The sequence below is a fragment of the Seriola dumerili genome, unplaced genomic scaffold (genome assembly GCF_002260705.1).
Source record: "Seriola dumerili isolate Sdu_G_001 unplaced genomic scaffold, Sdu_1.0 BDQW01000068.1, whole genome shotgun sequence".
In the NCBI taxonomy this organism is placed as follows: Eukaryota; Metazoa; Chordata; class Actinopteri; order Carangiformes; family Carangidae; genus Seriola; species Seriola dumerili.
This window is the reverse complement of record NW_019174323.1, coordinates 8675570-8701900: the sequence shown is the minus strand read 5'-3', so window position 1 is coordinate 8701900 and position 26331 is coordinate 8675570. Positions and strand designations below refer to the sequence as shown.

Genomic DNA, 26331 nt, shown 5'->3' with positions numbered 1-26331 from the left:
ATGTAAGACCTGCTTTAGGCAGTAAACTGAAAAAGTATACATATCTTAACCAGTGGAAAACATGACGTATATGTTATTTGTTGTTTCCCATTTTCACACTGGTTAAATCATTAAAGACATACCAAGCTAATAAAGCAGCCAGTAACAGGTGATATGGGTCTTTTATACACCGCTATTAAAAACAATATAGCTATAGCTGTTTCACTATAGCTATAGCTGTTTCACCATTTAGTGCGACATTATACCCTAAGATAATATGGTATATTGATGAAGTAAGCTACACCTGGGTACCGTTAGCTTGCCAGCTAACTGATAGCTAGCTCCAACTCAGCGATTCCAGCTAATAAAATACGACTGTCTTACCTCCACTTAGTTTGGGAATTCTGCCAATTTTGTTAGTTACTTCTGCTGTGATGGTTCCAAAGTCCTGCTCGTAGGCTTCAAAGTCTGAGGACATGCTGACGTTTAAGTTTAAAACAGGTGGCTTTCTGGTTGACAGTTAGCTCAGAATAATAACAACAAGGCTCGAATGGAGTCCCTTCCTTGAGTCGCAGTGTAATATGCTCGGCAAAGACCTGGACTTCGTTTTCTTTTTTCCGACGCTAAAAATGGTTCAGCATCTGGATAGAAAATGTTGTCCACGATCATTTTTTGAAATTATTTTTTAGTGATGTGAATATATAAATTATGTTCGCTGTTCTGTGACGGTTAAAAAATAAACTGGTTAAATTAAAAAGTATCAGCAAGGGGTTGAGGGTAATAGTTTCTGAGACACCATGAGAAAGGTTCCTGTCTGTACACAGAAGGAACTGAAGAAAATCAACAAGGAAGTGGCCAGGTTGGTCATTTAAAGTGACAGCTTTTTTCTCCATCCATAAAAACCGTGCGTTTACGTTTACCAGTAAGCATTTGTTATATCTTTAATATGCAGTATTATCCGCGTTTCCTCTTTGCACCTTGTGGCCACAGTCCACTCTGATACGTTGGTCTTGACAAGCTGGCGAGCAAGCTAGCTAACTAGCTAACTGTTAGCTCTGTTGCTAAAATGAATCATATTTTTTAGCCAAAGATAAAAGCCTAAATTATCGAGGATCATTATTTATTTATTGTCTCACTTGTCTGGCTTGTGAATGCGATGGACAGTGTTAAATATAGAGTTGCAGTGTTTCCTTCTTGACGCGAATTAGCTAGCTTAGGAACATGAGCTAATTACTTAAGTCGCTGCTGAGAAAAACTGTGGATTTACATACAATGATTAACTTCTCTAGAAAGGCTGTGATGTGCCGCACTACCCATATTGGTGTGTTATATGTTTATCGCGTTTACTGTGCCTTGCGATACCGAATAAGATACTTATTCTAATTGGTTATTTCTGGAAGTTCCTGATCGACAATATTGCAACATGGCAGTGATGAAAGAACTGTGATATCCCAAATAAAAAAACGTCAACAATAAAAAAAATACATCAAACGCAAGAGTGGGAGAAATATATATAGATTCTGATATTATGTTAACCTCATATATGTCCGTCAGAGTAGATTTTAAATTGGAAACATTTTTCTGTATAATGAACATCATAATCTTCAGAGGTTATTACAGGACTTTTGTATATGACTGCAATATTTTTAGGTAGATGTACTCAGTAAATTGACAACTACGGGTATGTGTACTGCAACAGAAATGATCAGTTGTACACACGGAGGAGGCTCAAGACGGTTTATCTGTCAAACCTTTGGATTTATTGGTATTTAGAAAAAAGAAACCAAACATAGCTACACATAACTGCTGGCAATGTCTGTAGTTCATCATGTTATGAAATGTAGCATCACTGATTCTGCTGTTCTAAAATTTACTCTCTCTTTGTCTTAGATGGGGAAATTGAGTTAGTCACAAGGATAGTGTGCTCCGAAGATTGGCAGAAGAGGATGCTGCTCTTTGCTAGGGCAAGGAACAATGGGACACAGAGAGCCCCAGTAACTCAAGACCAGGCCAGTTGCCGGGTACTCAGAAGACGAGGAAAAATATGTGCATCGTCCGCACCGCTGACTTTGCAAGATAGCAGAAGAAAAAAAGTAATACACTATTGAAGCTTGGTCAATACATTTTCAGGAACTCAACAGCCAAAATATTAGTACTAAACTTGTGGTGAAAAAAAAATGAACTTCCTGTCAACTTTTGTGACATTTGAGAACCTCCATGAGGTTCGGAGATTGTGCCACTGGGGTCCAATCATAGCCTTGTCTGTCATTGCTATATGCTCCACCATGGCAATTCTGGACTCCATTATCTGGTACTGGCCCCTAGACACTACAGGAGGCAGCATTAACTTCATCATGCTAATCAACTGGACTGTCCTCATCCTCTACAACTACTTCAATGCTATGTTTGTTGGACCTGGGTACATCCCTCTTGGCTGGAGACCGGTAAGACCTATTACGTTTTTCATTCACGTTTGTTTAGAAAGTGTAAAGAACAGTTTGGTACCATGTAACAGAGTGAAACCATTTAATCATTGGAAAGTTGCATCAGACTTCAGCATTCATTTGTTTATCCCGAAACAGGAGAATCAACAGGATACCCAGTACCTACAGTACTGTAGAGTGTGCCAAGGGTACAAGGCCCCCAGGTCCCACCACTGTCGCAAGTGTAACAGGTAGCTACATTTATTACCAAAGTATGAGTAGGTTTTCTCTCACATTTTAGATGGACTCTTAAATAAAACAGCACAAAAATGGAGCCACTACAGCAAATTCCTGAGCTATTTCCAGCACATCAAACTAGAACGTGCTTGTGTATTTTCTGCTGCTGTGAAGTGCACTCTTTCAGTGGATGTTTTTTTTCTGCAGTGCTATAAAGTATCTGTGTGGTTGAAGTGCACACTTGACTTCTCCTAATCACTGCACATTACAGTAAACAAGAACTGACACAAATACAGAACCCGGATAGGCCTGTCAAGGTAAACCAAGCAACTAAATTTAGATTTGTATAATTATCATTCACGCGGACAATCAGCTGTTACATAAATCTGTGTCTTACTCTGAAAATAGATGCAGTGTGCTGATGAACTTGTCACTCTATGTCCTCCCAAACAACCAGTCAATTCCCCCTGCACTCCTCTCCTCCTCTGCCTCCCCTCCCACAGGTGTGTGATGAAGATGGACCACCACTGCCCCTGGATAAACAACTGCTGTGGCCATCAAAACCACACCTACTTCACCAGCTTCCTGCTGCTGGCTCCTCTGGGCTGCTCACACGCTGCCATTATCTTCATTATGACCATGTACACACAGCTCTATGAGAGGGTCAGTAGTCTCCTAGCCCCACTACGCCTCACTTTTGTTGGCCTATTATCACCACAGCTTTTCTCTAGTCAGCCTCATTCATTTTATCATTTGATATTGAAGTTACCACACGTCAATTTGTTTTCTTTGTCCTCACTGCAGATATCATTTGGGTGGAGCACAGTGAAGATCGACATGAGTGCTGTGCGTCAGTTCCAGCCCCTCATGCCCTTCAGTGTGCCCGCCTTTGCTGCCACACTCTTTGCCTTAGGCTTGGCACTGGGCACCACTATTGCTGTTGGCATGCTTTTCTTCATACAGGTAAATTTGTCATAAGGCTTGCATTGGTGTTTTCAGTTTACACAAGCTGTTGGGTATTGAATGTGATATTTAACTTAATCACATTAGGTTTAGGTATATCCAATGCAAAAATGCAGCTCGGTTCAACAAATGCACAGCTTATCCCTATTCATTGTCATTTACTTGCAAATACTGTAACAAAGAGATGTATAGGTGAGACATAAAATGAGTAAATACACAGAACATAGCACAAAAAAATATTTGGAATTGGAATCATGGAATTTACAAATGACAGCTAACAAAGTACTTACTGAGATTTGCAAAGCCAGAAAGGGCACAGCAAAAATTGAGGGCTGTCTTTGCGGCCCATTTAAATATCCCAAATTCCAAAAAGCAGTCACATTGCATATTCGGGAGAAATCAATGGTGCAATAATAAAATATTTATAAAAGAAAATGTGAGTTTCTTCTGATAATGAAATAGTCTGTGCTTTTCAGATGAAGGTCATCCTTCGAAATAAGACCTCGATCGAGTCCTGGATCGAGGAAAAGGTCGGTCTCTGTCTCTGATTTCCAGTGACTTTGTTCTGTGATGAAATTTTGTGATGTTAGTGTAATTTAAGATGGATGACTATTTTTCTTTTTTTTTTCTTTTTGAGTGATCTAGAAACAATAATCTAAGGTGTGGGCTTCATTTTATTCACACAATATTGAATTGGATTTAGAATTAACATGTACAACATTTGGTTATCAAAGTTTGTTGAATTAAAGATGTCACTTTTATGACCAAGGCACACAAGTTTTAGGGTTTGTCTGTCAGTACAATGTTGTACACTGATTACAGAAATTTGATACCACCCTACTTACCTGATCCCATTGACACAAATACACACCCTTCCACTCCCTGTGTCTTTTCCACAAGGCCAAAGACAGAATACAGCACTACCAAACTGGGGAGGAGTTTGTCTTCCCTTACGACCTCGGGAGCCGCTGGCTGAACTTCAAGCAAGTCTTCACGTGGTCAGGGACGCCCAGGGGTGATGGCATTGAATGGCCAGTCCACCCTAAGTGTCACCAGCACACCTTAACTGTAGGTTCAGTTTTTTGGTCATTCTCACACTGCTGTTTTTTGTCTGTAACACTTCCCGTGTGCACAATGAGTTGTCTTTTTATCTTATAAATTATATGATAACTTATCTTTAATTTGTGGAAAATGCTGTTAGACCAATAGGTACTGTGATTGGTCCTTAACAGTGAGATAAAAGTTGCATAGTCAAACAATAGTGGCTTTAATTGTGTTGTTCCTCTTTAAACAGATTGAGCAACTGAAGCAGAAAGCTGATAAACGAGTGAGAAGTGTAAGTACCTGCCAAGTCCGTGTTCTGAAACCCATGTGGTGTTGATTTACACATGGACACACAAGAACAGGTTTTAGGCTGGACTGTCTATGCTTTGTGTGACTTTGGAGAAAAGTTTGAGATTTAAAAAGTGATGCCTCCCCAATTGTATTATTCACCAAAAAACTGTGCCATTTTATGCAAGTACAGTGATTTTTTAGTGAATCAAAAATATCATAACAGCTTGTTATTGCAGTTTACTGTATGTTAACTGTTATGCAACAATGCTGATGTATCATATTGACTAGAGTCTAGAGTGTCTTCCCGTTGTCCAGGAAGGAAACTTAAGTTCTATTTGCCCTTCATATATGATGAGTCACATTATTATTTCAACCACCTTCATAGTTCTATAATGGATCTAGCTTGGATCGATGCCCAATCAGTTCTTAGCGGATGTTTTGCTAAGTTAAATCTTGCAGCAAAAACTGAGCCTGTAATATACAGGCTATGCCCAAAGACCTAAACCTAATGGTCAAAAGGAGCTTCTACAGTGCACTTTACTTACATTTTCATGATTGTGCCTAACAAGATGGTCTGAATCAGGAATTTACATTTATTAATGAAAAAATTAAAAACATCAACACAGAGACCCACAATGATTATTCTATGTTCAGAGTAGATATTGGCTGTGTTTTTAATTTGAAAAAAAAGCACTATTATATAACACAGATTATCAGATGTATTAATTTAAATGTAACCTTATAAACACATACTGCATCTTGCCTGAATTTAGTTGTTAGAGCAATAGAATAACCAGATATCCTGTATGCCTTGGCCAGCAGGTCCAGTACCGGGCTGTGGAGGACTATAACGGAGCCTGCTGCCCTCTCAGCAAGGGTCTCCAAACCTTTTTCAGAACCCCCTGCACTGAGGAGCCCAGGATCCCCCTCAGGAAGGGAGATACCATCCTAGCCACCCGTGGCACCAAGTACGTTTATCCACACAGAATGGTATTCATAATGGTGGTTTGTCCAGGAGCCTGGTTGGCTATGCTTCCAATGAAGGCTTTAAAATGAATACACAAGTAATGTGCTAAAAACTGTATTGCTTTTGTCCATGTGAATTCTCCTCATCAGTGTTTTTTTTTCTCTTTAGATGGTGGATGTATGGAGACAAAGTTCTGACCGAGGAGCAAATGAGAGGTAAAAATGAAAATGAAGCGATTACAGATGCTTCTGCTGTTTAAATTATGTTTTTAAATTCACATTAACAGGCTCCTTTCTTTCTGTTTTCGGCTTTCAGTGGGAGAACGCGTAAGGGGATGGTTTCCAAGGCGATGTGTGGAGAAGTGCCATTATGACACAGCTGCCAGTGATAGCACCAGCGAAAAGAAAGTAAATTAATATATTTCAACTGGCTTTATGTGGAGCAGGGGAGTTAAACTGAACAGAAGGTGTTCATAAACATACATCCACTGAAGATGTCATGCCTGATGCCGCAGGCTCACCATCAAGAATTTCATACTTTGATTAAAGTTCCTCACACATTTCAATACCAACTTGAATTTTGTAAAGGGAACATAGTTCTCTAAATCTTACTGAGCACTTTGCTGTCAGTTAATGTCTTGAAGAGAACTACAGAGTCCATAAGAAGGACTGGTCGCATGAGTTCAGTTTGACTCCTCTGACCAAAAATGAAACCCAGCAAGAGTCTTAATTTCAATTGCCACCAGGCTTCAATGTGACTTCATTGTGATTACATGACTTTTTACTTGAATATGTTGTGTTTACTTGTTGATGTCCTTTTTTGCTAATTATGCAATGCCTCTGCCCAGCTAACCCCAGGGCTTCGTCATGCAACTCTTTCTACAGTATGGAGATAACACTTAATTTCTTTTTATTATTTTTGTAAAAACAAATTGTTGGCCTCAAAGTATAAATTGAAAAATAAAAAAAAATCTTCCGCAAGAGTCGTTGTTTGCCTCAATCTTTGTGATTTCTAAAAATGCTCATGTTTTAACGCACAAATAATTACTTATGTGTTATGGGTTTTATGTGAAATAGTATTATAGTATTAATACATTAATGTGTCACACACAGGTCTAGGATCCTGCAGATTAGAGTAATCCCAATCTAGTGGGATATAATGCTAGAATATGTTCTTTCACTTTCAGGTCTACTCTGATTAATCATTATACAAAGAAAGTCTTGTATGATGAAGTTAACCTTAAACCTGAACTCCCATCTGGAAGGCCAGGTGTGGAGCACTGGAGGCGAGTCTGCAGGAGAGGGCTCAGAGAGAGGACTGGAGCTGGGAAGTGCAGCAGGTGGAACAGAGAGAGGACGACTGGTACAGCAGAGTGCTGGAGGAAGAGAACATGACTAAGAAGGAACAGAAGGAGACAATGATCAAAAAGGAGGAAGAGAACAAGAGGAGGAAGAAACAGGAGGAGAAAAACATTCAAAAGGACGAAAGAACGAAAATTACTTCTTATTGTTTATTGTAAACTGTTTAATACAGTTCTGTTTCTGTGCATTACATCTAACAATAGGAGTCAGCATATCATTGTGAATCTTGGAGGTTGTGGAAAAAGAGTCAGGAGTTCTGGGAAGTCTGTTAGTGACTCATTTTGATGATCAAATCAGTTTTAATGACCTGAAAGAGCACTGGGTCGGCACAGTTTACTCTAACAACAACAGAGAGACTCAGAAATAAAATATAATTTGGATCATTTGATTAAAATAGACCTGTCTCTAATGGTAACAACCCTGAATCAACTGTGTTCATTTTTCTTCAAAAACTTCCTCCTCTAGCCATCCAATCTCCCAAAAGCAATATAGCATATAATAATACACTCCTGTCCACATACTACTATTTTGGGGGCTTTTTTATGTATTGGGCTACTGTATAATGTTGATCTACATCTGCTGGATGTGTAAATAGGCAACTGCCCTCTAACAAGTTTGTCATATCAACTTAAAAAGTAATAAGAATGAGTCGTAGTTGTGTTAAAAAACAAGAAAAGTATGAGTGCACTATAATTATAATATTACATACATCATGGATCCATAAGGCTGGATGTAGACCACTGCACTGAGGTCCAGTTAGGCAACTAGGTGAAAACATTTCTATTTATCGATCTAAATAAAAGTACATTATTGAGAGCTGTAGGAAATGTTTAACAGCGGACATGACTACATGTCCCATATTAAAGGCTTTTTCCTCAACCAATCAGGGTGCAGGTAAAATGTCACGTGATTACTCAACCCAGTTCATGTGTGAGTGACTTCCACTAGTGGCTGCTTAGCTATTTGGACTGGAGTGGACTGGATAAGACAGTTCCTCGTTGAAGATTATCAGGAAAACGCTCTGTTCAGTAGTTATGCGTGCAGTTCTGCGTCCATACTGCACGATTCAGCCGTTATTCACATCGCTTTAGATTTGCTCGGTGCAGGTAAGCTCATACTAAAATGTAAGTGCTGCCTATCTGCCAGATTGTCAGATCATAACGATTCACATTTGCTGTGTATATGGGCCGCACCAAATGTTGTTTGTAACAAAATACTGACAGCTCTGAGATTGCAGGGTCATAAATAACACTTCGGTATTCTCATTTTGATCCAGGAGCAGGACCACTTTAAAATTAAGTCTTTATCGCTAGTTTTTACAGGCAATGTGATGGTAGTGTTATATAGCTAGCTAGCTATGACTTTCCAATACACAGACAAGTTAATTTCGGTTCAAACTGTCAGCTGCTGATGTAAAAAATGACACTGTTACATTTTTTATGGCTGTCAAACATCGTGTGAACAGTTATGCAGTTGCCCTTTTGTTAGCAGCTAGGTAGCAAGCTAGAAGTCATAATGGCTAAACACTGAACTACTTCCAGCTCAAGACCCTTGTTACAAACTGTGTATTCATGCTCAAAGCATTTGTCATTTGATTGGTCAACGACTGTAATAGCAGCCAATAGTAGGGGCAGGTTTAGGGTCTGTCCAGTCAGGTTCCTTGTGGGTGGGATGAGAAATGAAGAATAGTTCGTCAAGCAGCTGTGTGTAAACACGTCTAGCTCTAAATTACGTTGTGACTCCACTCCTGAAATGTAAGGAACATATTGGAAGTTACCCCACACCTGTAGCATGTACAGATTCAAATCATGAATGGCAACAACACCGCACAAACATAGACACAATGTACAACGTTGGAAAGTCACAGTGTTCATTTGGGCTAAATCCACTTATGCATCTGGGCCAGATCACCATAAAAGAATCTTCATCTGACCCGCAGACGGCCCAGTTCTGGCCCAGATTCAAAAAACGGATCTGCGCCGGTATTGGCCCGTTGTGCAAAAAGACACAGGCCCAGGTCTGTTGTGCGGATTTGGCCCAGATTTTATGGTGGTTCCGGGCCAAATAATTTTTGCTATTTACTGCTGTAGCTACAATAACAATGTGTAGCATGTTAGCAGCCCTGTCAGTAAAGTGATGCAAGAGGGATAACCTCGGTTAAGGTGGAAAAAAATAAAGGTTCAAGTAATAGTGAGAAGCCATTTTTAATGAAATGCAATAAAAAAAAAAATTAAAATAAAAAAGGTTGCTATCAGAAACTATTGCAATCCCATAACTGATAATAAGAATTAATTGTTTGTCTTCTATGAAGACATATTGTTTTTTATCCTGTACGTTTTTCTTGTATGTGTGTTTAGCAGTGGTGAACAACCACAAGAGCCAGGAATAACCACAACTCCTTTACTAATTTGCATTGTGATGTGGTTTTATTGTCATCTGAAACTAAACATTTTAACACCAGACTCAGTTACTGTTTTTTTGTTTTTTGTTTTTTGTTGTTGTTTTTTTTTTTTTTTCAAATTTACCATCCTAACTAAGGGTTGGGAAATTTCAGACAGAAGAAACCTAGCTTTAACATGATATTATACATAATATTATACATAGTAAAACATATGCTAAAACCTACTAGATAAGCTCATGTAAAATACAACAGACATATTGTTTGACTTTGTCTTTCTCTTTCATCCTCTTCAGTGTTTTCCCATCCCCTGACTGTAACTTCTCAGATACTGTGACGGCTGTGAATTCCCTGTGATATCAGCCAGTAACATGTCCATGTTCAGCACGGGCATCCTTGTGCTGACGTCTCCTCTACACACTCTCCCCCTGCGCATCGCTCCAGTGCTCAGCTCAGCCGCTCAGCTTGTAGAGCGCACACTGTACGTCCACCTCCACCCCGGGCTGAACCTGGGAAGTGGGAGCCAGCCTCGACCAGTTTTCATCCCACCAGTAGTAGATCTGTCGACGCTCATCACCCGCCTTTACAGCAATGCAGCGGATATATGCGGGCACCTGGATATTCGGGTTTTGTTGACCAATGTTCGCACTCAGTCAGCTGCTGGCAGTGGGACCACGATACCAAACTGCCCCTTCCCCACTCCACAGCCTTTGTCTCACTCCCCGGAGGTGGTACTAACAGACTTTCCTCTACAGGACCCAGGTCAGTCCCATCAGGTCACCCAGTGTCTGCAGAAGTACACCGGCCACTGCTACGTCTGTAGCCCCAGCCTGCCCTCAGTGCTGCTTCACCCACAGCTAATGAGGCTGCAGGAGAAGGAGGAAGGGCTGCAAGAGCCTGAAGAAAAGGAAGAACCTTTGGAAACTTACAGTCATGTGGTGGTAGGGGGGACGTTCGACCGACTCCATGGGGCCCACAAGACGCTGCTCAACATCTCATGTTTGTTAGCCAATAGAAGGTTCCTTATTGGTGTGTGTGACCAAGCGATGCTAAAAAGTGAGTAGCTCATTTTGAGGATACCCATTTAGGATTGTGTATTCACTTAATGTCTCATATTTTGATGATCAGTGAAAACGACAATCAGAATCCCCCCCGGCATCCTTTTCTTCCTGTCCTCAGAAAAAGTGCTAAAGGAGCTGATCGAGCCCTACTCCCTGCGGGTCCAGACTCTGCGCGAGTTCCTGCAAGATATCAAACCGTCACTACAGGTGGAGATTGTGCCCCTTGACGACCCCTTTGGAGTGTCTGTGGTTGACCCCCTGCTGCAGTGCATTGTGGTTAGCGAGGAGACCAGAAAGGGAGGGGAGGCTGTGAACAAGAAGCGCATTGAGAATGTAAGTTATGAAATTAACAGTATGTACAAAGTACAAGTTTTAAATATTACATAATGTAAGTACTGTACATGCAGCGTTTAGGTTCTTCTACTTGGACTTTTCCCAGTTGTGGATGGCTATCTATCCCATAGGGAGGGGCTACTAGATTTTTCTGAAATAACTGGCCGTGACTACACCTTGAAACGAGTTTCTGAAATTTCTCTTTACACATATTAATATGGAATTTACATTCAGAACTATAGATGAAATTTTTAGAAGAGTGGAGCCAGACTTTTTGCCACAGTGTCATTGTGGTAGCGGGTTGTCCATTGCCTTTAAAAATCATTTTATTGTGACTTATTAAAGAACACTTAGAGGTTTCCAGAAAGCATAGCATATAGGTGAGTCTAGCCTGCATGTTGGCACATATTTGATGTTTTGTTTTCTCCGTGTCCTTAACCAGGGCCTTCCAGTTCTTGTTCTTCATGAGATCCAGTTGCTTAAAGACGCCCACCATACTGAGACAGAGGAAGAGAAGATCAGCTCCTCTAGTCTTCGCTCTCGACTCCTGGGCACCCTCCTTACTCCGGCTAAAGTAGGTCCTGTTTAAAAAATGTTTACATTTTGATAAGGGATTTCAGTGGAGAATAATGTACACTAATGGTAACACATTTAGGAAATCACAAGAAAAGCAAAGGGCTGTATGCAATTTTTTCATTTGGTTTTTAAAGAAAGTGAATACCTATAAAAATTAAAAAAAACACAAAATATATTACAATTCATTAGATTTGAAAGAAAAATAAATTATACTTGAACAAAAAAACGTCAGCTTCAGTCCGAGTCGAGTTTATTTTTGTATAATGAAATTCCTCTGCACAGCATCTCGTTATGAAAATCTAACAGTCAAACTGGATTTTAATTAACTGGAGAAAAACATTTAATTGGCTTGATATGTTCTCGCAGCTTTTGAGTAGGTGTGGAATGGTGTTTTCATTCAAAAAATGGCAGCTGAGCATTTTGGAACAAGGGTCAGATCGCTCTTTGGAAACTTTAATATTTAACTCTTCAAATAGGAACTGTCTCATCCAGGTAAAAAGTAACAGCTTTTCATTTTTTTTTCCAGCACATGACAAAGTACAAGTGTCTTTTTTTTTTTTTTTAACTGCAACATAACACCATTTTAATGCAAAGAGGTAGAATTAAAACGACAGCTCAGTTCATTACAGGAAGAAATATAATTTATATCATTCAATCGTGTCAGAAATTTGCCAGATTTATGTTCATTAGTTTACAGGTTCACTGGAAAAGAATGGTTTCCAACAGGTTGTGTTTAGAAGAAATCTGAGTGACATGTGATCATGGCTCGAGTATGTTGAGTTCACTTTGATTGTCCCTGGTGATATAGACAAAGAGGAGTTTGTGTTACTTGTCAGTCCAAATTTACAGTTATCATCACCTCTGTGCCTGGATTATTAATGGTCTTGTGTTAATGCTGTGATATTTCTAGGTATGTCATCATTTGTTTTCTATGTCTTACACCCTTGTGTCCCCCGATTTCTTCTGTGCTAGGACACATCTCATCTCCCTCCCGTTCCATACGTGATTGGCTTGACAGGAGGCAGCGGCAGTGGAAAGAGCTCCATTGCCAAGCAGCTGGAGGCTTTGGGAGCAGTCCGGATTGACTGTGACAAGCTGGGCCATGAGGTGTATCAGCCGGGCACAGCCGCCTATCACAGAGTGGTTGAAGAATTTGGGTCAGGTGAGGAAACACTTTGCCTCCAGGACATGTAATTTTTAAATCACCATGGTTAGAGGTATGCCATCTATCTGTTTATGATACCCCACACACAGTCGGTCTACTTTGATGAAATATAAGACCATATTGCACCTTTGCGTAGTTGTTTTCAGTATTTAAACACTTGAATGAGCACAATGTAGTAAGTAAAGGTCAGAGTCATGACGTCTCAGACATCACTGATTTGATTTTGATGAAAGTCGATGGTCTGACTTCTGGCTTTTAGCTTTTTGATTCGCCGAATGACAGCATAATGAAGCACTGTAGTATGAGGTCAAAATTTTAAAATATAAAAGGCCATAAGTCCTACATCATTCTACTTAAAAGCAATTCTTCTTGTCACTGCTGTAGGAATTCGAAAGTCCTATAATTTATTTTCCTCTGTGATATTTACCCATGCATTATGATCAAAAACTTCCTATTTTCTACAGTTTAGGGTTACAGTAGGGTCAGTGATCTTTTGAAAAATTTAATTTCGAACATGATTTCTCAGACACCACTACACCATTTTGACTTTGCTTTAAAGAAGTTCTATGTAATTTTTTGCTCTCACTTTATAGCATTAACAGCTGTTTACTTACCAGTCTAGCTGAAACGTTGTGAGTTCAGCATCAAACTTTATTCCTTTGCTCGCCAAGAGCTGTCTCCAGCTGTGGAAAGCATCTTGTTTTCTTTCTATTTCTATCATTTCTTTTCTTGTAATAAAATTAGTATGCTAGCTAGCTAGCCCTGCTAATCGTAGCATCCAGTCTGCCCTGAAGAAGTAGCGCTGTTCAGGGGGTGTATTATCATTGCGTAAAACAACATGCTTGAAGCTGTTGCCAAGCGATCATCTTCACCACCCACTCCCAGCAAGAAACCATGTTCTGCAGCAGAGAAGCTGCACATTTAAAGACACACTTTTATTGTCAAACATTATCCTGCCAGGGCTGATACAGGTGGGACAGTGAAATTTGAACTTTGAAAGGCCATAACTACCCTGTCTCAAGTCTGACTGACAAGAAACAAGAAAGTGCTGCAGAAGTCCAGCTCCAGATAAAGCTCCAGATAAATTACCGTAGATTTCCTCAGGGTTGTGCCATGATTAAATGACTGTATATTGACTCGTAGTATTAGTTGCAGCATTAATCTGATAATAACAGTTTATGCACTTTAACATTATTGTTAAATTCTAAAAATTAAACATTGGATTAGTGATGTCTAAGATATGGAGCATGACGGCACACTATATCCACCATCAAACCTAAATCACCACCATAGTAATATGTAGCATAATTTTAAATGACATTGCAGTTTTCATCTTGACTAGTAAATGTTATACTGTATGAAATCTCCTGCATTTCAGTGCAATGACAGGTTGGTTTTTTTTTTTCTTTCTTTCTTAGATATTCTGAATGAAGACAATACTATAAACAGACGAGCATTAGGAAAGAAAGTTTTTGGAGACCAGGTAATATGACAAATATGACTAATGTTTGTGAATTGCAGCTTTGCAAATGACATGTCACAGTACACCACAGTGTATCGACAATTTACCAAAGATGCTGTTTTTCATGCAGGAGAGGTTAAAAGCCCTAACAAATATTGTATGGCCTGAGATAGCACTTCTGGTGAAGAACACAATCAGGCAATCCGGAGAGGAAGGTATTGTATGAGCTTACATTTATTAACCTTAGTACTGTAGAACTGTATGTTAGCAAACATGTCAACAGGTTTTGTGGGTCTAGGCTGTTGGGTTTAGTTACAGTGTATCCAAGATGTCTAAAAAGACCCTTTTTTCTTTTAGTTCGGCTAATGTACGGATTGTATTGACACAGATAATAATAAAGGAACTTCCCCCGCGCTTTGTGTTAGAAGAGATTTCCCCGGTGTTCACATGAAGCTTCGCTCTTCGCAGGTAAACAGGTTTGCGTGGTGGATGCAGCAGTTCTCCTGGAGGCCGGCTGGACAGACATGGTCCATGAGGTCTGGGTCACCGTCATCCCAGAGGACGAGGTAAGGGATGGGACACAGATGGAGTCACAGCAGCATGAGTGACTGTGAGGAAAATGTGCTGTTGTAAAGGTGACAGCTGCTTCTCATAATATAAAAAGGTATTTACGCTCTATCTTTTTTTATGAGGCAGTTGAGCAAAAGTCAGTTGCGATATCAGCACTCCTCACCGAAAGCAGGATGCAGCAAAGAGTAATATTTTTAAAGAACTCTCAGTACATTATTTGTATAGCAGAAGTTAAAGCCTGATGGCATTTTTTTATACCACCACTGGGGGGCGCCAATGTTTGAAAATTTCAGACTCAACACACACTAACTAAAAAACAAAGACCAGAAACTTTCTTCTTTACCCAACTGTCCTGCTTCCTCTTGTTCCCCCTCCTCTCTCAGGCGGTGTCAAGGATAACGGAGAGAGACGGTGTGACCACAGATGATGCCCTGCGCAGGCTGCACAGCCAGTGGTCAAACACTAAGCAAGTAGAGCACGCCAACGTAGTGCTCAGCACACTGTGGGAACCAGAGGTCACTCGGAAACAGGTCAGACACGCATCACCCTATCACTCTGGGGTCCACCTATCTGCATGGCATTAAACAATTTGAGTCTATAAAATAATAACTGTATTATATAATAACTATAATTTGCCTTTGTCTTTTATTTTGAAGGTATTGAAAGCTTGGAATCTTCTTCAGAAGAGAATCCAACAGAGGCAAGAGACACAGTAGGAACATGTGTGGGTCACTATATCATCTTAGTTGTGATCCATGCATGCAAAAGCATGTGTCAGGCACCAGGGACATTTGTACACAAACAACTGATCCACACAAGAAATTGCTGCCTTAGAAAGAAGTGAGTGTGGCCACTGTGCCTTCACAGCAAGCCCAACATGCTCCCTCACATCTTTGACCAAGACTCAGTGCCTAATTGACTTTCCACAGGTTTTTAACTCTAGTTTTTATTTTAAGGATGTTCAGATGAAAGATGGATGAATGAGGAAAAGCAAAACTAATCCCGTACACAGGACGATTTTGCTATTTCGGATTAATAAAGTGTTATCTTGTCCTATGAATTGTAGGTCTGTTTTCATCCAAAGTTGTTTTGTTTTTTTCATAAATGTCATGCATTTAGTACTAAACAATTCAAGACCAAACTTCTGCAAATCCAATATTTTAGTTACCTTGTCAGCTGATGACACCTTACAAGTTCTGTCCTCTTTTCATGGATCGTAAGGATAATTACTATGAATGTAGTTTAGAAAAGGAACTAATGTTAAGGGAAAGGTAGAATTAAATGGTATGTTTATCTTTGTGGTTTCATGGTTTTGGAGAATATAATCAAATTCATTATTAGTATCTAATGAGAAATTATAAATTAACAAAGTACATTGTATTGTAGAAATATGTGCAATAGATTGACAGTACTATAAAAAAAATCCTAGTGCAGCTGCCACATTGATTGCGGGTGAATAAAACACTGGGCACTGAAAGAGATCATGAAACTGAGAGGACCAGTATATTGACAATTAAAGGAAAGCACCTAAAATACAGTAAATTGATTTTAGTCATTTGGATAGATTATGGAAAACCCCATACTGTAGTAAGCTAGTGAATGTGGCCAGTAGACAAAATAGATGGTGATGGGCATTGAAATTAAAGCAGTCATGTATAAATGAAATGTGATGGAAGTTTTTAAATTGTAATCCATGAAAATGCACTGATTCGTCTCATAAAAGCCAGTTGTCACATGATCAGCCTCCTACATGAGCTCTCCATAATATCTGAATAGTAAGCCAATGTGTTTGGCTTATGGAAGATTCAGTGTTGTCATAACCCACAATAAAATTATAAATTAACCTTTACATAACAAGAAAAATGCTTTTTTTGCAGTCATATCTTCAATATTAAATACATGTCCAATTAAGTGTCAGTTGGTCTTACAGTTGTTACAGTGAGAAATTTCAAGTGTCTTTAATTTAATTGTTTTGCATGTAACCTGCAAACTCAGTGGAATGCTTTATGGATTGGTACAGAACAATAAACAAGATATTTTCAAACCATGAGTGAACGCATTAGCTTTTTCTAATTAAAAAAAAAAAATCTATGAAGCATTGTACGTTCTTTTGTAAAATAATCCAAAATAGCATGGACAGTTTTATGGTCGTCTTCATTTTTAGCTTGGATCTGAAAACAATTCCATGACTTTCAAAAATTATTTTTTTTTAAAACTTTAATTTTCAGCCAAGTGGTTGTTAATTGTAAGTTTAATGCTTTTAAATCATTTACATTTGAACAGTATTTCAATGTGCAAAATGTACAATTTTCATGTGACTCGCCGTTTGAATGGTGCTGAGCTCAGGCACAGTAGCATGAAGTCGCCCTATTACAGTAAAACAAAACCCTGTGCACTTGTAGCTGAACAGCTTAAACACATATTAAAGAAAACAGACTTAATAAGTGTGCTAGTAACTGGTGACGTGTGAAACAAAGGACTCTGGGTAAGTGTGTCCAGATCTGATTATCCTTTTGATGATTGAGGACCACAACACAACCTTTTTTCCTCAAACTGTATGAATGCTGCCATTTGTGTGGCAGTGGAAACTGTCCGTCCATGTACCGGCATGCCATTTCAAAGCCCTAAGCTTTACCAGACCATTCAAATAACTAATTGTGAAGAATCCCCCTCCAAACAAAGGAAATCTGAGGTGCATCCCCTGGTCACGTCTCCACTTTCAGTTTGGCAGAGCACATAGCTTTCCCCATCTTATTGCTGGCCCTGCACACATAAACCCCGGCGTCAGAAGGCTTCAGATCAGACAGAACCAGAGAGCAGAGCCCGTCCTCATGTTGCTCCACGGTCACTCTGCTCGACTGAGACACCGGCTTCTCATTCTGAAGCCACTTCACCTCGGGCTGTGGGTAACCTAAGAATGAGACAATACAACATTACTGCACAATCAAGAATAAAATAAATGCCACTCGACATTAAATGATCAAGAAGAAATATAAAGACAGCTGGTCTTAATACAACAAACTAAGCATTAAATAGTCCCAAAGCCTATTGAATTTGTTTATAATAAAGGACAAATGGCTTTAACTTGCTTTTCTTTTCAAGCTAACCTCTATAGAACTGGTTGGAGCTGTAGAGCCAGGTGATAATTACCTATAGGTACGCACCTACACAAAACCTCTTTTAAATACACATAGTAATTTGATTCATTGCTTGTATGAAAATATTCATCACATCAGCTTTAAGTTTAGCCAGTTTAGGTCTCATTCTACTGCAATTAAAGCATTTCAGACAACATTGTTTTTTGTTGTGTTTTTTTTTTTCTCCCTGCCCTTGTAGAATGTGGCAGGGCATTACTTAATGAAGTGCATCACAGCTCTGTCACTCTACCATTGACTAGGCATCTTAGCTGGGCAGTTGCTCCTTTGGGAAGAGTGGTGTCCTTCAGGGCCTGCTGGAAGTAAGGTTCACTCTGAAGCTGCTGATCCAGCGACTGGATGGCTTCCTCTGCCTCTTGGCTCCAGACTGGCTCTGGATTAGAGGGAAGTTGAAGATGATGATGATGATGATGATGATGAATAAAACAGAATCAAGGCTTTACTGATCACAAAAGGGTAAACTTGAAGTGACAATCTGAAACTGTGAGTCATCTGCCATATGTATGTTGCTGTAGGACGTAGGAGGGCATTTTGTGTGTGTGTGTGTGTGTGTGTGTGTGTGTGTGTGTGTGTGTGTGTGTGTGTGTGTGTGTGTGTGTGTGTGTGTGTGTGTGTGTGTGTGTGGTTATCTATCTGTCTTACCCTCTGAGGAGCTGCCAGGAGAGTCTGGCCTGTTAGAGAGGTTAGCCATCCGCTGTAGGGCCAAAACAGCCTTGCCAGTTTTCTAGAAGTTTAAAGGACAAATAGCACTGGATGACAAACTACATTCATATCCAGGCTTCAGGCCTGTATAGTGCAATGAATTCAAAAGGTCTTAATAGGGAAGCTCTGATAAGAAAATTGTACATCTGTCCAATGTTGGGTTAAAACCATTGTAGAAACAAAGTAAAAGGTTTCTGGCACAACTTCACCTGCTTCCAAGGTGCACGGAGAAAGGAAAAGTTCAAAGAAGTCTAAACTCCAGTAACATCTGCAGTAAACAGAAGAACTTTATCAGACCGACGCGTTTCAGCTTGTGGCCTGTGTCGAACGGGTCAGTCATCAGGCCTGAGCCTGATGAATCAGGGTAATTCAGGATGACCCTGATGAAGGCCACAAGCTGAAACATATAGGTCATCAGAGATTGATCCTGATGAAGCAGGGTCATTTGGGATGACCCTGATAAAGGCCACAAGCCAAAACACATCGGTCTGTTTAATGTTGCATGTGTTTTGACCCTCTAAAACCATTGTCATTTTTTCATTTTGTTACCTTCCATTTGCGCTTGGCCAGAAAGTGTTTCATCTTCTCCTTCCTGAGGGACTTAGTGGGTCTGCGGGTCAGAGGGGTAAAAGAGACCATCCAGGGGTGGGCCAGGGCCTCGGTACAGGACAACCTGCATCTACAGTGCAAGTGGAAGTGGACAGAGGTAGAAGCCAAGGCTGTCAAATGCTGCCAGCAGTCTCCTGAGCTAACCGTGTTGAAGCTATGGACTATCTGCTGCATAAACCTGACTCCCTAACTCATATTCAGACCTTGCTAAATGATTTGGCATCAGGCAAGTTTTTCTTGCAAATGGTAGGAAATGTCACAAGGAATAAAAATGTTGCTTATGTGATATTATAAACTGAAGACAACCAAAGCACCTTCATCTAAGATTGTGATTTGTGAACACCTACTGTACCCACCAGACAAGTAACCACTGCTAGAATTCCTATATGTTTTAAAGAAAACACACCAACCTCCGGTCTTTCTTCAGCAGGGAGCTGATAAAGTCTTTAGCTTGATCAGAGATGTCCTCAAAACTTTCCTGATCAAACTCGTAGCGGGCAGCAGTCACAAGAGCAAATGTCTCAGCGTCGCCGTCTCCCTGGAAGGGAGATTCTCCACTGAGCCTAGGACACAAAACGATCAATCATAGAGATAGGATCAAAAAACGCCTTCTGGGGAAGCCCTGTGGTTGTGTGAGTGTCTGTGGAAATGCCAAGAACTCACCAGGAGATGGCAGCAAATCTGCATTTGTTGAGATATTTGAGAAGAGTTGAGTAGATTTTTTTTTATATTTATCACATTTAATTTGTATAAATTTAGGAATTCAAGTCGTTATTATTCCTGTTACTTTTAACTACTTCAAAATAACTTTGCCTTAGTTGACATACTAAGGCAAAAGGATGAATAAAGTACAAAGAGATAATATTCATGGCGAGTTTGCATGCAAACCCGTTTTTCTGTCCAACATTTTATGACGACAAGAAATCACAAAATATTCCACCTTCAAACCGGTTACTGTGGCTCGTGCTGTAACCACGCCCCTTCACTGTTTAACTTACAAGATGTAGCAGATGACTCCGATGCTCCACATGTCTGTCTCCAGGCTCACAGGCTCGTAGTTGATGACCTCAGGGGCCACAAACTCAGGCGTACCATGCATCACCATCAGAGGTTTGCTGTCCTCTGAAGAACAGGACAAGAGGAAGAATTACATTCACCTTAAATGTTTTGTGTGTGCGTGTTTGTACTATTTACAGATGGCTTTAGTCAGCTCTGTACAGACCACCCAGTCTGGAGCTGCTGGAATGTCACCACATTTTTTGGCATCACATGCTTTGCTGCATTTATTGAGTGGTGGTAATAGTCATATTGTTGGCTGTTTAAGGAGCTGTCGTGATGTACTGGGCACTGGTAGACATCTAGGAATTTAGAGAAAATTCCTTGATGTTATCTTTGGTCATTTCTGGCATGTATTAAAATGAGTGATCCTGCGTTGACTCTGCTGTGTAGGATAAAAACCAAAACATGTTGAACTCATTTGTATCAATTAAAGTTGATGCAATGGTTTTTTTTTTTGTAGCCAAGCATCTATATGTAGTTATATAAACCATAGCAGGAAGTGTTTCATTCTTAAAGCTGGATGTGTAGGACAGCACAAAGCCGGTGGCTGCATGTTTTTCTGCAAAAAAACAGACTGTTGCCAGTGCTTGTTTCTTTTCAAACAGGCCTTATAAGGATCTTTGGCTTTAATCGGGTCCTTCACTAGAATATACATGTCGCTCATAAGAATACACACATTGTGATTTATTAACTGTCCCTTGTGAACACTGCGAATGTTTAAAAATTTTTTTGAAAACCAAAATCTGTCCAGCAACTGCCCTCCTCATATCTTAATTTTGCTTCATATTCGCCATGTAAGGACGTGAGATCCCAGTGAGTTCTGACACTGCTTGAGCAATTCCATCAAACTCACCCAGTTTACTAGCCAAGCCAAAGTCAATAATCTTTATCTGAGTGCCAGTGGTATCCACACAGACGATGTTCTCTGGCTTGAGGTCAAGGTGGACGATTTTCTGCTTGTGAACGTACTGCATGCCCTCCAGGATCTGCTGCATGTAGCGGGCACTGGTGGGCTCCGTGTGCTCAAAGTTGTCATCCACGATGCGTTCAAAGAGCTCTCCACCTGCAATACTGGGCAGAGGGATAACACCATTCAGGCCCGTGCATCAAAAATAACCCTTAACTAATGTGTTTCTGGTACTTCTTAATAAGTACTTATATGGTTGCTTGTGTTCGTGTCCCAAATTTGAGTAAAAACCCAGATCGGTGTCACTTTTGTCCACCCAGTTACTTACTACTCCATGACCATAACCATCTCTGAGCGCGTGTCGTACGCAGCCAGACACTGGACCAGTTTTGGGTGGTGGAGGAAGTTCATCAATTCGATTTCCTTGTGGGCCGCCATCTTTTCCTTCGAGGTCCGGGCTCGGTAGAACTTCCCCGCACACACCGCACCCGTCTCTTTATGGCACAACCGGAACACCTGGCCAAACTTCCCACTGGATTTTTAGGAAAAAAAAAAAAAAAAAAAAAAGGGACATTACAGCTTCACATAAGTGATTGACTACTTAATGACAATCTTATCCATCTGTAAGTTTAAAGTTTAAATATGTCTTAAGTATATTAAATAACTAAATACAAAGAATCCAAACTTACACTCCCAGCTTTTCATGCACACTGTAGTGGTCCTTGACCTTGTGTTTTGTGTCAACGGTCACTGTGATGTACGACTTAGGCTCTTCCTTCTTTTCCTCTTTGGACAGAAAATAAAAAGATAACAAATCGACACATTTCTCATGGCAAAATTAAATCTAAAGAATAAAATCACATTCTATCTCCAATCCTCATTTCAAACATTTTTTTCAAATCCAACATATCACTCACTTGCTGTCGCCATCTTGACACAGTCAGACTCCTGGCTCGGCTCACTGACTCCCGCTGAGTTGTAGGCTCGGACACGGAAGAGGTACTGACCCTGAGGCTTCAGGCCTGAGCGGACGTGATAGGATGTGTTCTTACAACGGCTCGATACTTCGGTCCAGCTCCCAGGCTTGTCCGGGCCCTCTTGTCTGACCTCCACAATGTAACCCAACACAGCTGTGCCTCCGTCGTAGCTGGGACCAGTCCAGGACAGCACCAGGGACTGAGTGGACAGCTTGGAGACGACGGGCGGGGATGCTGGCGGATCGGGTCGGTCTGAGGAGAAATTCAAGAGCAAAACATTTAACTGACACAAGGCAACGGGTGTATCTGAGACAGTGATTGGTATTTTTTGCTACTATTTATTATCAATTAGCTTTTGGAGTAGCTAATATGTAAAACCCACATGATTTTAAATGTAAATTTTTAAACGTTTTTCTCTTAAATTGTTTCTCTTCTTCCTTTTAGAGATTTTTTTTTTTTGCTAGATCATTTTACATCTGTGCAACAAGAAATATCAATAAGCCATTCCAGTATCCGAGCACACATTCAGGGAACAACAAATACTAGTGTTGCATTATCTCAAATCACACTCAAAATCTGCAGGAAATACAGAGCTGCAGACAAAAGTAAAAGGCTCACCTACGACACTGAGGGAGATTGTGTGCTGGGCAGAGCCTTTTCGGTTTCGCACTATGACAGTGTAGGAACCTGTGTCATCTGCACAGGCCTGAGAGATCTCCACACTGCTCTGGGTCTTACTGCTCCTGACAGACACCCTCTGCCCTCCCACTACCACCTGAATCAGAAGAAGAATGGAAGACAGAGGGTTTCAAAGCCAGAATGGAAACACATTGATCAATACTAACATCCACTGGGGCTGTAACCTTCTTACTTTGTCTCTGTTGTAAATCCAGCAGCAGGCCACAGGGACAGAGCTGCTCCTGAAGTCACAGTGCAGCCGGGCCTGCTTTCCTACCCGAGCCTCCACCTGCTCAGGTGGGTCTAGAAACTCCACAGGAGGTCCTGAGGAGTGGCAGAGCGTGTTTGCTTTCAAGAGCTTATCTTGAGAAAAGTGCTTGAAATTGAAAATCGATAACACATGGGTGAAATGCATTTGATTCAGATGCTAACTTGATGCTTTGTACTCTACTCACCTTCACTGGTGGAGACTTTTGTTCGAGGGTTGATTTCTCTGATATCTGTGGAGACTGAAGAAGTAGGTGGACTTACAGGTGTGTGCTGTGATAGGGGGGAGTTTAGAAGTATCTAACCAATCACATGTGGGCTGTCATGTTTGGTTGCAGTGGCAAATTCTGCAATCAACAGCCAATGTGCTGCACTTTTTAATGGGTAGATAGTCAGTCTGTAACCAACAGAAATGTGTGATATATAAAAAACTAAATTTTATTATCAAAACAAAACACGTCATTCTTAATTTTACTTGTCACTGTGTGTGTTTGCTTCAGCTTCCCTGCCCTGGATTAGCAGCGTATTTACCATTAATTTACATTATTTCTGTAGAAGTATTCAAAGTATTAAAAGTAAGAACAAAAGCAGAAAGAGGGGGGAGTTTATGGGTGTGTAACAGTACAAAGATTTTGTTATAAAAGTCAACAAAAGTTATTAATCTACCTTTGTCCTTTTTGTCTCTCTGTTGTCTTTGTGTTCTGGGGACTTCCTTTGTTGCTTTTCCTTTGCAAACAGATGAAACAGGTTTACTGTGGTTCATTTAAGGGCAAGTCACACTGTTCTTGATGTTTGCGAGGAATTTTTTTAGCAAGACTCATTACTCCTGCTTTACCTGTGATATGTAACACAGCACTGCTTGACTGTTTTCCAGCAGTATTCTCCGCTGTGCAGGTGTATGTCCCAGCGTTTTCACGTGAACACTGAATCAGATCCAGAACGGCAACGCCATTCTTGAAGGAAGTATTTTTGGATGACACCTTCTCACCTAAAAGACAAAATAACAAAACACAGACACATACTTTCTCTTGAGTTGATCAACATTAAAATCTTTCAAAATATAGGATATTATGGTTTGAACCCCTGCATAAGAGCTTCAGCTGACATATTCTAGCATCATTTCTTTGCTTATAATGGCATTTTTCAAGGTATGACAATCAGTCACTTACCATTGTGTAGCCAGGAAACGCCCAGAGGCCGACTCCCTGCGATAACACCTCGAAAGGTAGCATCACTTCCTTCAAAGACTGTACAGTCCTGCAGTGGTTGTTTGAAGTGAGGCGAGGTGAGGGCATGGACTTGTGTCTGTCTGGCATCTTAACAGAGATTAGAAAAGCAAGGACAATGGATATGCTTCAATGGTTTGCAAACTGTATACATTGGTGTTTCCTCCGCCACTGACCAATCAGCACACTTTATCCAAAACAGAAATCTTAAGCGTATGTTTCAATGGAGTTATGGTTATGTTAAGCAAAAACAAATGTATTTTTAGGGGCTTTTTTCCATCAAAGACATTATTTAACTGATCAAACTGTAGATGAATTTCATATGACCAGGATTCACAAATGTTAATGTAGTCCGAAAACTAAAACATAAGACTGCAGGCTGATGTTGACATATGCTGTTCGTCTGTTTTGCCTCAAGGAAAGATCAGTATCATGTTTCAGCTCATCGGTTGCCTGTGGGTGGATAGTTGTAGGTGCATGTGTAGGGAATTTGACTCGGTGTTTACAAGATTTTCCAACCACATGTGTTTGCACGTGTGTATTTTAGTGTTGGAATGTCTATCAGGATGAGCAATGGGTGGTCACCACTGAATTGTGGAATGTCATTAGCATGTTTGTGTTTGTTTGTGTATGTTTACATTTGGGGGAATGAGGGGGAGGCAAGTTGCATGTCACTCCCATACGCTCAGAGTGCAATAGCCCAAGGACAAGTCTGACTATGACACTATCACAATAACTACAAAAACAGCACATTTCATAATAATATTGTCATTTATAAAGCTGCACCCTTGGTTATTATTTTGACAAGTAGTGAACTAGCCTCGGGGGGGAGCTAACCTCATCATTCATATGCAATCTAACAGATTCCAGGGTTCCTGTTTTTTTCTGATAGGCCTTTGCAATGGCCTCATGCGAAAGGGTTCAAGTTAAACAAGTTCAAATTAAAACATGGAGCGCCTGCGGGTGCTGCAGTCAGCTGGGGCTCTGGATAGAGTGTTACTGTGGCAAATGTTATGAATACTTTCCAATTACATTGCAAAAGTAAACAATGCCCCCCAGTTCAGTAACATCAAGAATTAAAACTCACTGACATTAAGAAATAGTTGCGTTAGTCTGTAAGTCAACTTTTCCAAGTGTTTACCTGTTGTGGGCGAAACTCCCAGTTTGTTGTTTACCATGGGCATCATCTTAGTGGTATCCAGTCCATTCTCCTTTTCTTTCTTCCCCACACAGAGAGTTCTGGTTTGAGGATTGAGGGCAAACCGGAAAGTGGACACATGGGTCTTTGGCTTCTTAACATCTTTGTCCATCCTTGACTAGAAATGATGAGCAGACGAAGGTTGTTTTTCACTCAGTCAGGCTTCCTCTTCTTCTCTTGTAAGTGCTGGTTTTCCTCAGTATACAAGAATAGTGTGAAGCTGTGGTTTGTTTTACTCAGTATATAAGTACAGTGTGAAGCTCTAAGTGTGAAGCTTGTGGGTTACATAGTCGCCCCGTCTCTCTTCACACATCCTCTGAGATGCTAACGGGAGGAGCCTCTGCTTTCAGACTGCCTCTGATATCACTATCCACCCTCAGCCCCACAGTCCACAGGAAACAGCCAGTTTTATCAGAAGGCCAATTAAAAAAAAAAACACATGTCCTGCCCCCGACTGTCCCTCTGGACTGAAAACAGAGAGAGTGAGAAAGACACACATGTGATAGAAAACAAAAGAGATACTGAGCCAGAGTAGGAAATGTGTGAGAGACAGAAAACAGTACTGCTAAAGAGAAACAGAGAGCAACAAGATGGATAGTGATAAAAAAAAAAAAACACACACACACACAAAAGAAGTATATATATATATTTTTAAAAAAAAGCTTACCTGAAGCCAGTCTTCATACAGACCCTTTATCTCCTCTCTTCCTCTCTCCTGCCGTC

General features: G+C 40.4%; 4 protein-coding genes across 11 annotated transcripts in view; 2 read left to right on the top strand and 2 right to left on the bottom strand.

Moving 5' to 3' along the window:
- The window catches only part of vti1a (vesicle transport through interaction with t-SNAREs 1A), a 111311-nt gene extending 110670 nt beyond the window's left edge, over positions 1–641 (bottom strand). The window contains exon 1 of one of the 4 annotated variants that reach the window (XM_022742902.1): positions 364–641. In XM_022742902.1, the coding sequence (XP_022598623.1) occupies positions 364–457 (94 nt within the window). In that variant the 5' untranslated portion in view covers positions 458–641. The remainder of the gene's footprint in view (positions 1–363) is intronic. The other 3 variants (XM_022742904.1, XM_022742903.1, XM_022742905.1) reach the window with 3 other exon arrangements.
- Positions 642–788: 147 nt separating this feature from the next.
- zdhhc6 (zinc finger DHHC-type containing 6) lies at positions 789–6876 on the top strand. 4 transcript variants are annotated; one of them, XM_022742898.1, is made up of 11 exons: positions 789–838; positions 1870–2423; positions 2562–2653; positions 3143–3302; positions 3444–3602; positions 4079–4132; positions 4503–4670; positions 4897–4938; positions 5757–5905; positions 6073–6119; positions 6220–6876. In XM_022742898.1, exons 2-11 carry the CDS (start codon positions 2157–2159, stop codon positions 6318–6320), a joined length of 1239 nt encoding a protein of 412 aa, XP_022598619.1. In that variant the 5' UTR covers positions 789–838; positions 1870–2156; the 3' UTR covers positions 6321–6876. The 4 variants fall into 4 exon arrangements, with proteins under 4 accessions (XP_022598619.1, XP_022598621.1, XP_022598618.1 ...); XM_022742900.1 differs by having other exon boundaries at positions 796–901; positions 5760–5905; XM_022742897.1 differs by having other exon boundaries at positions 796–901.
- A 1349-nt stretch (positions 6877–8225) lies between these two features.
- On the top strand, positions 8226–16880 carry coasy (Coenzyme A synthase). Of its 2 annotated transcripts, none has more exons than XM_022742999.1 (10): positions 8226–8371; positions 9960–10719; positions 10843–11057; positions 11500–11631; positions 12606–12795; positions 14217–14281; positions 14391–14475; positions 14729–14826; positions 15214–15360; positions 15487–16880. In XM_022742999.1, exons 2-10 carry the CDS (start codon positions 10035–10037, stop codon positions 15544–15546), a joined length of 1677 nt encoding a protein of 558 aa, XP_022598720.1. In that variant the 5' UTR covers positions 8226–8371; positions 9960–10034; the 3' UTR covers positions 15547–16880. The 2 variants fall into 2 exon arrangements, with proteins under 2 accessions (XP_022598720.1, XP_022598721.1); XM_022743000.1 differs by having other exon boundaries at positions 8226–8389.
- A 77-nt stretch (positions 16881–16957) lies between these two features.
- Positions 16958–25964, bottom strand: LOC111220055 (myosin light chain kinase, smooth muscle-like). The gene is made up of 17 exons (XM_022743001.1): positions 25552–25964; positions 24354–24500; positions 24020–24172; positions 23851–23910; positions 23373–23426; positions 23111–23241; positions 22858–23014; positions 22180–22491; positions 21952–22048; positions 21591–21794; positions 21209–21426; positions 20295–20418; positions 19707–19859; positions 19237–19366; positions 18628–18709; positions 18218–18358; positions 16958–17741 (listed from the first exon to the last, which is right to left on the bottom strand). The coding sequence occupies exons 1-17, from the start codon at positions 25718–25720 to the stop codon at positions 17536–17538; spliced, it is 2538 nt and encodes an 845-aa protein (XP_022598722.1). The 5' UTR covers positions 25721–25964; the 3' UTR covers positions 16958–17535.
- Between the last annotated feature and the right edge of the window lie 367 nt (positions 25965–26331).

What these genes read in the sequence shown, in the direction of transcription:
- zdhhc6 (XM_022742898.1), top strand. Translation starts at nt 2,157, where the DNA reads ATGAACTTCCTGTCAACTTTTGTGACATTTGAGAACCTCCATGAGGTT. An exon ending in TCCCTCTTGGCTGGAGACCG is followed by an intron (nt 2,424 to 2,561) that starts GTAAGACCTATT and finishes ATCCCGAAACAG; the next exon opens with GAGAATCAACAGGATACCCA. An exon ending in GCATGCTTTTCTTCATACAG is followed by an intron (nt 3,603 to 4,078) that starts GTAAATTTGTCA and finishes TGTGCTTTTCAG; the next exon opens with ATGAAGGTCATCCTTCGAAA.
- coasy (XM_022742999.1), top strand. Translation starts at nt 10,035, where the DNA reads ATGTCCATGTTCAGCACGGGCATCCTTGTGCTGACGTCTCCTCTACAC. An exon ending in GGTTGAAGAATTTGGGTCAG is followed by an intron (nt 12,796 to 14,216) that starts GTGAGGAAACAC and finishes TTTCTTTCTTAG; the next exon opens with ATATTCTGAATGAAGACAAT. An exon ending in AGAAAGTTTTTGGAGACCAG is followed by an intron (nt 14,282 to 14,390) that starts GTAATATGACAA and finishes TTTTTCATGCAG; the next exon opens with GAGAGGTTAAAAGCCCTAAC.
- LOC111220055 (XM_022743001.1), bottom strand. Translation starts at nt 25,720, where the DNA reads ATGGACAAAGATGTTAAGAAGCCAAAGACCCATGTGTCCACTTTCCGG. An exon ending in ATGGTTATGGTCATGGAGTA is followed by an intron (nt 21,427 to 21,590) that starts GTAAGTAACTGG and finishes CCCTCTGCCCAG; the next exon opens with TATTGCAGGTGGAGAGCTCT. An exon ending in TGGCCAAGCGCAAATGGAAG is followed by an intron (nt 18,710 to 19,236) that starts GTAACAAAATGA and finishes TTAAACTTCTAG; the next exon opens with AAAACTGGCAAGGCTGTTTT.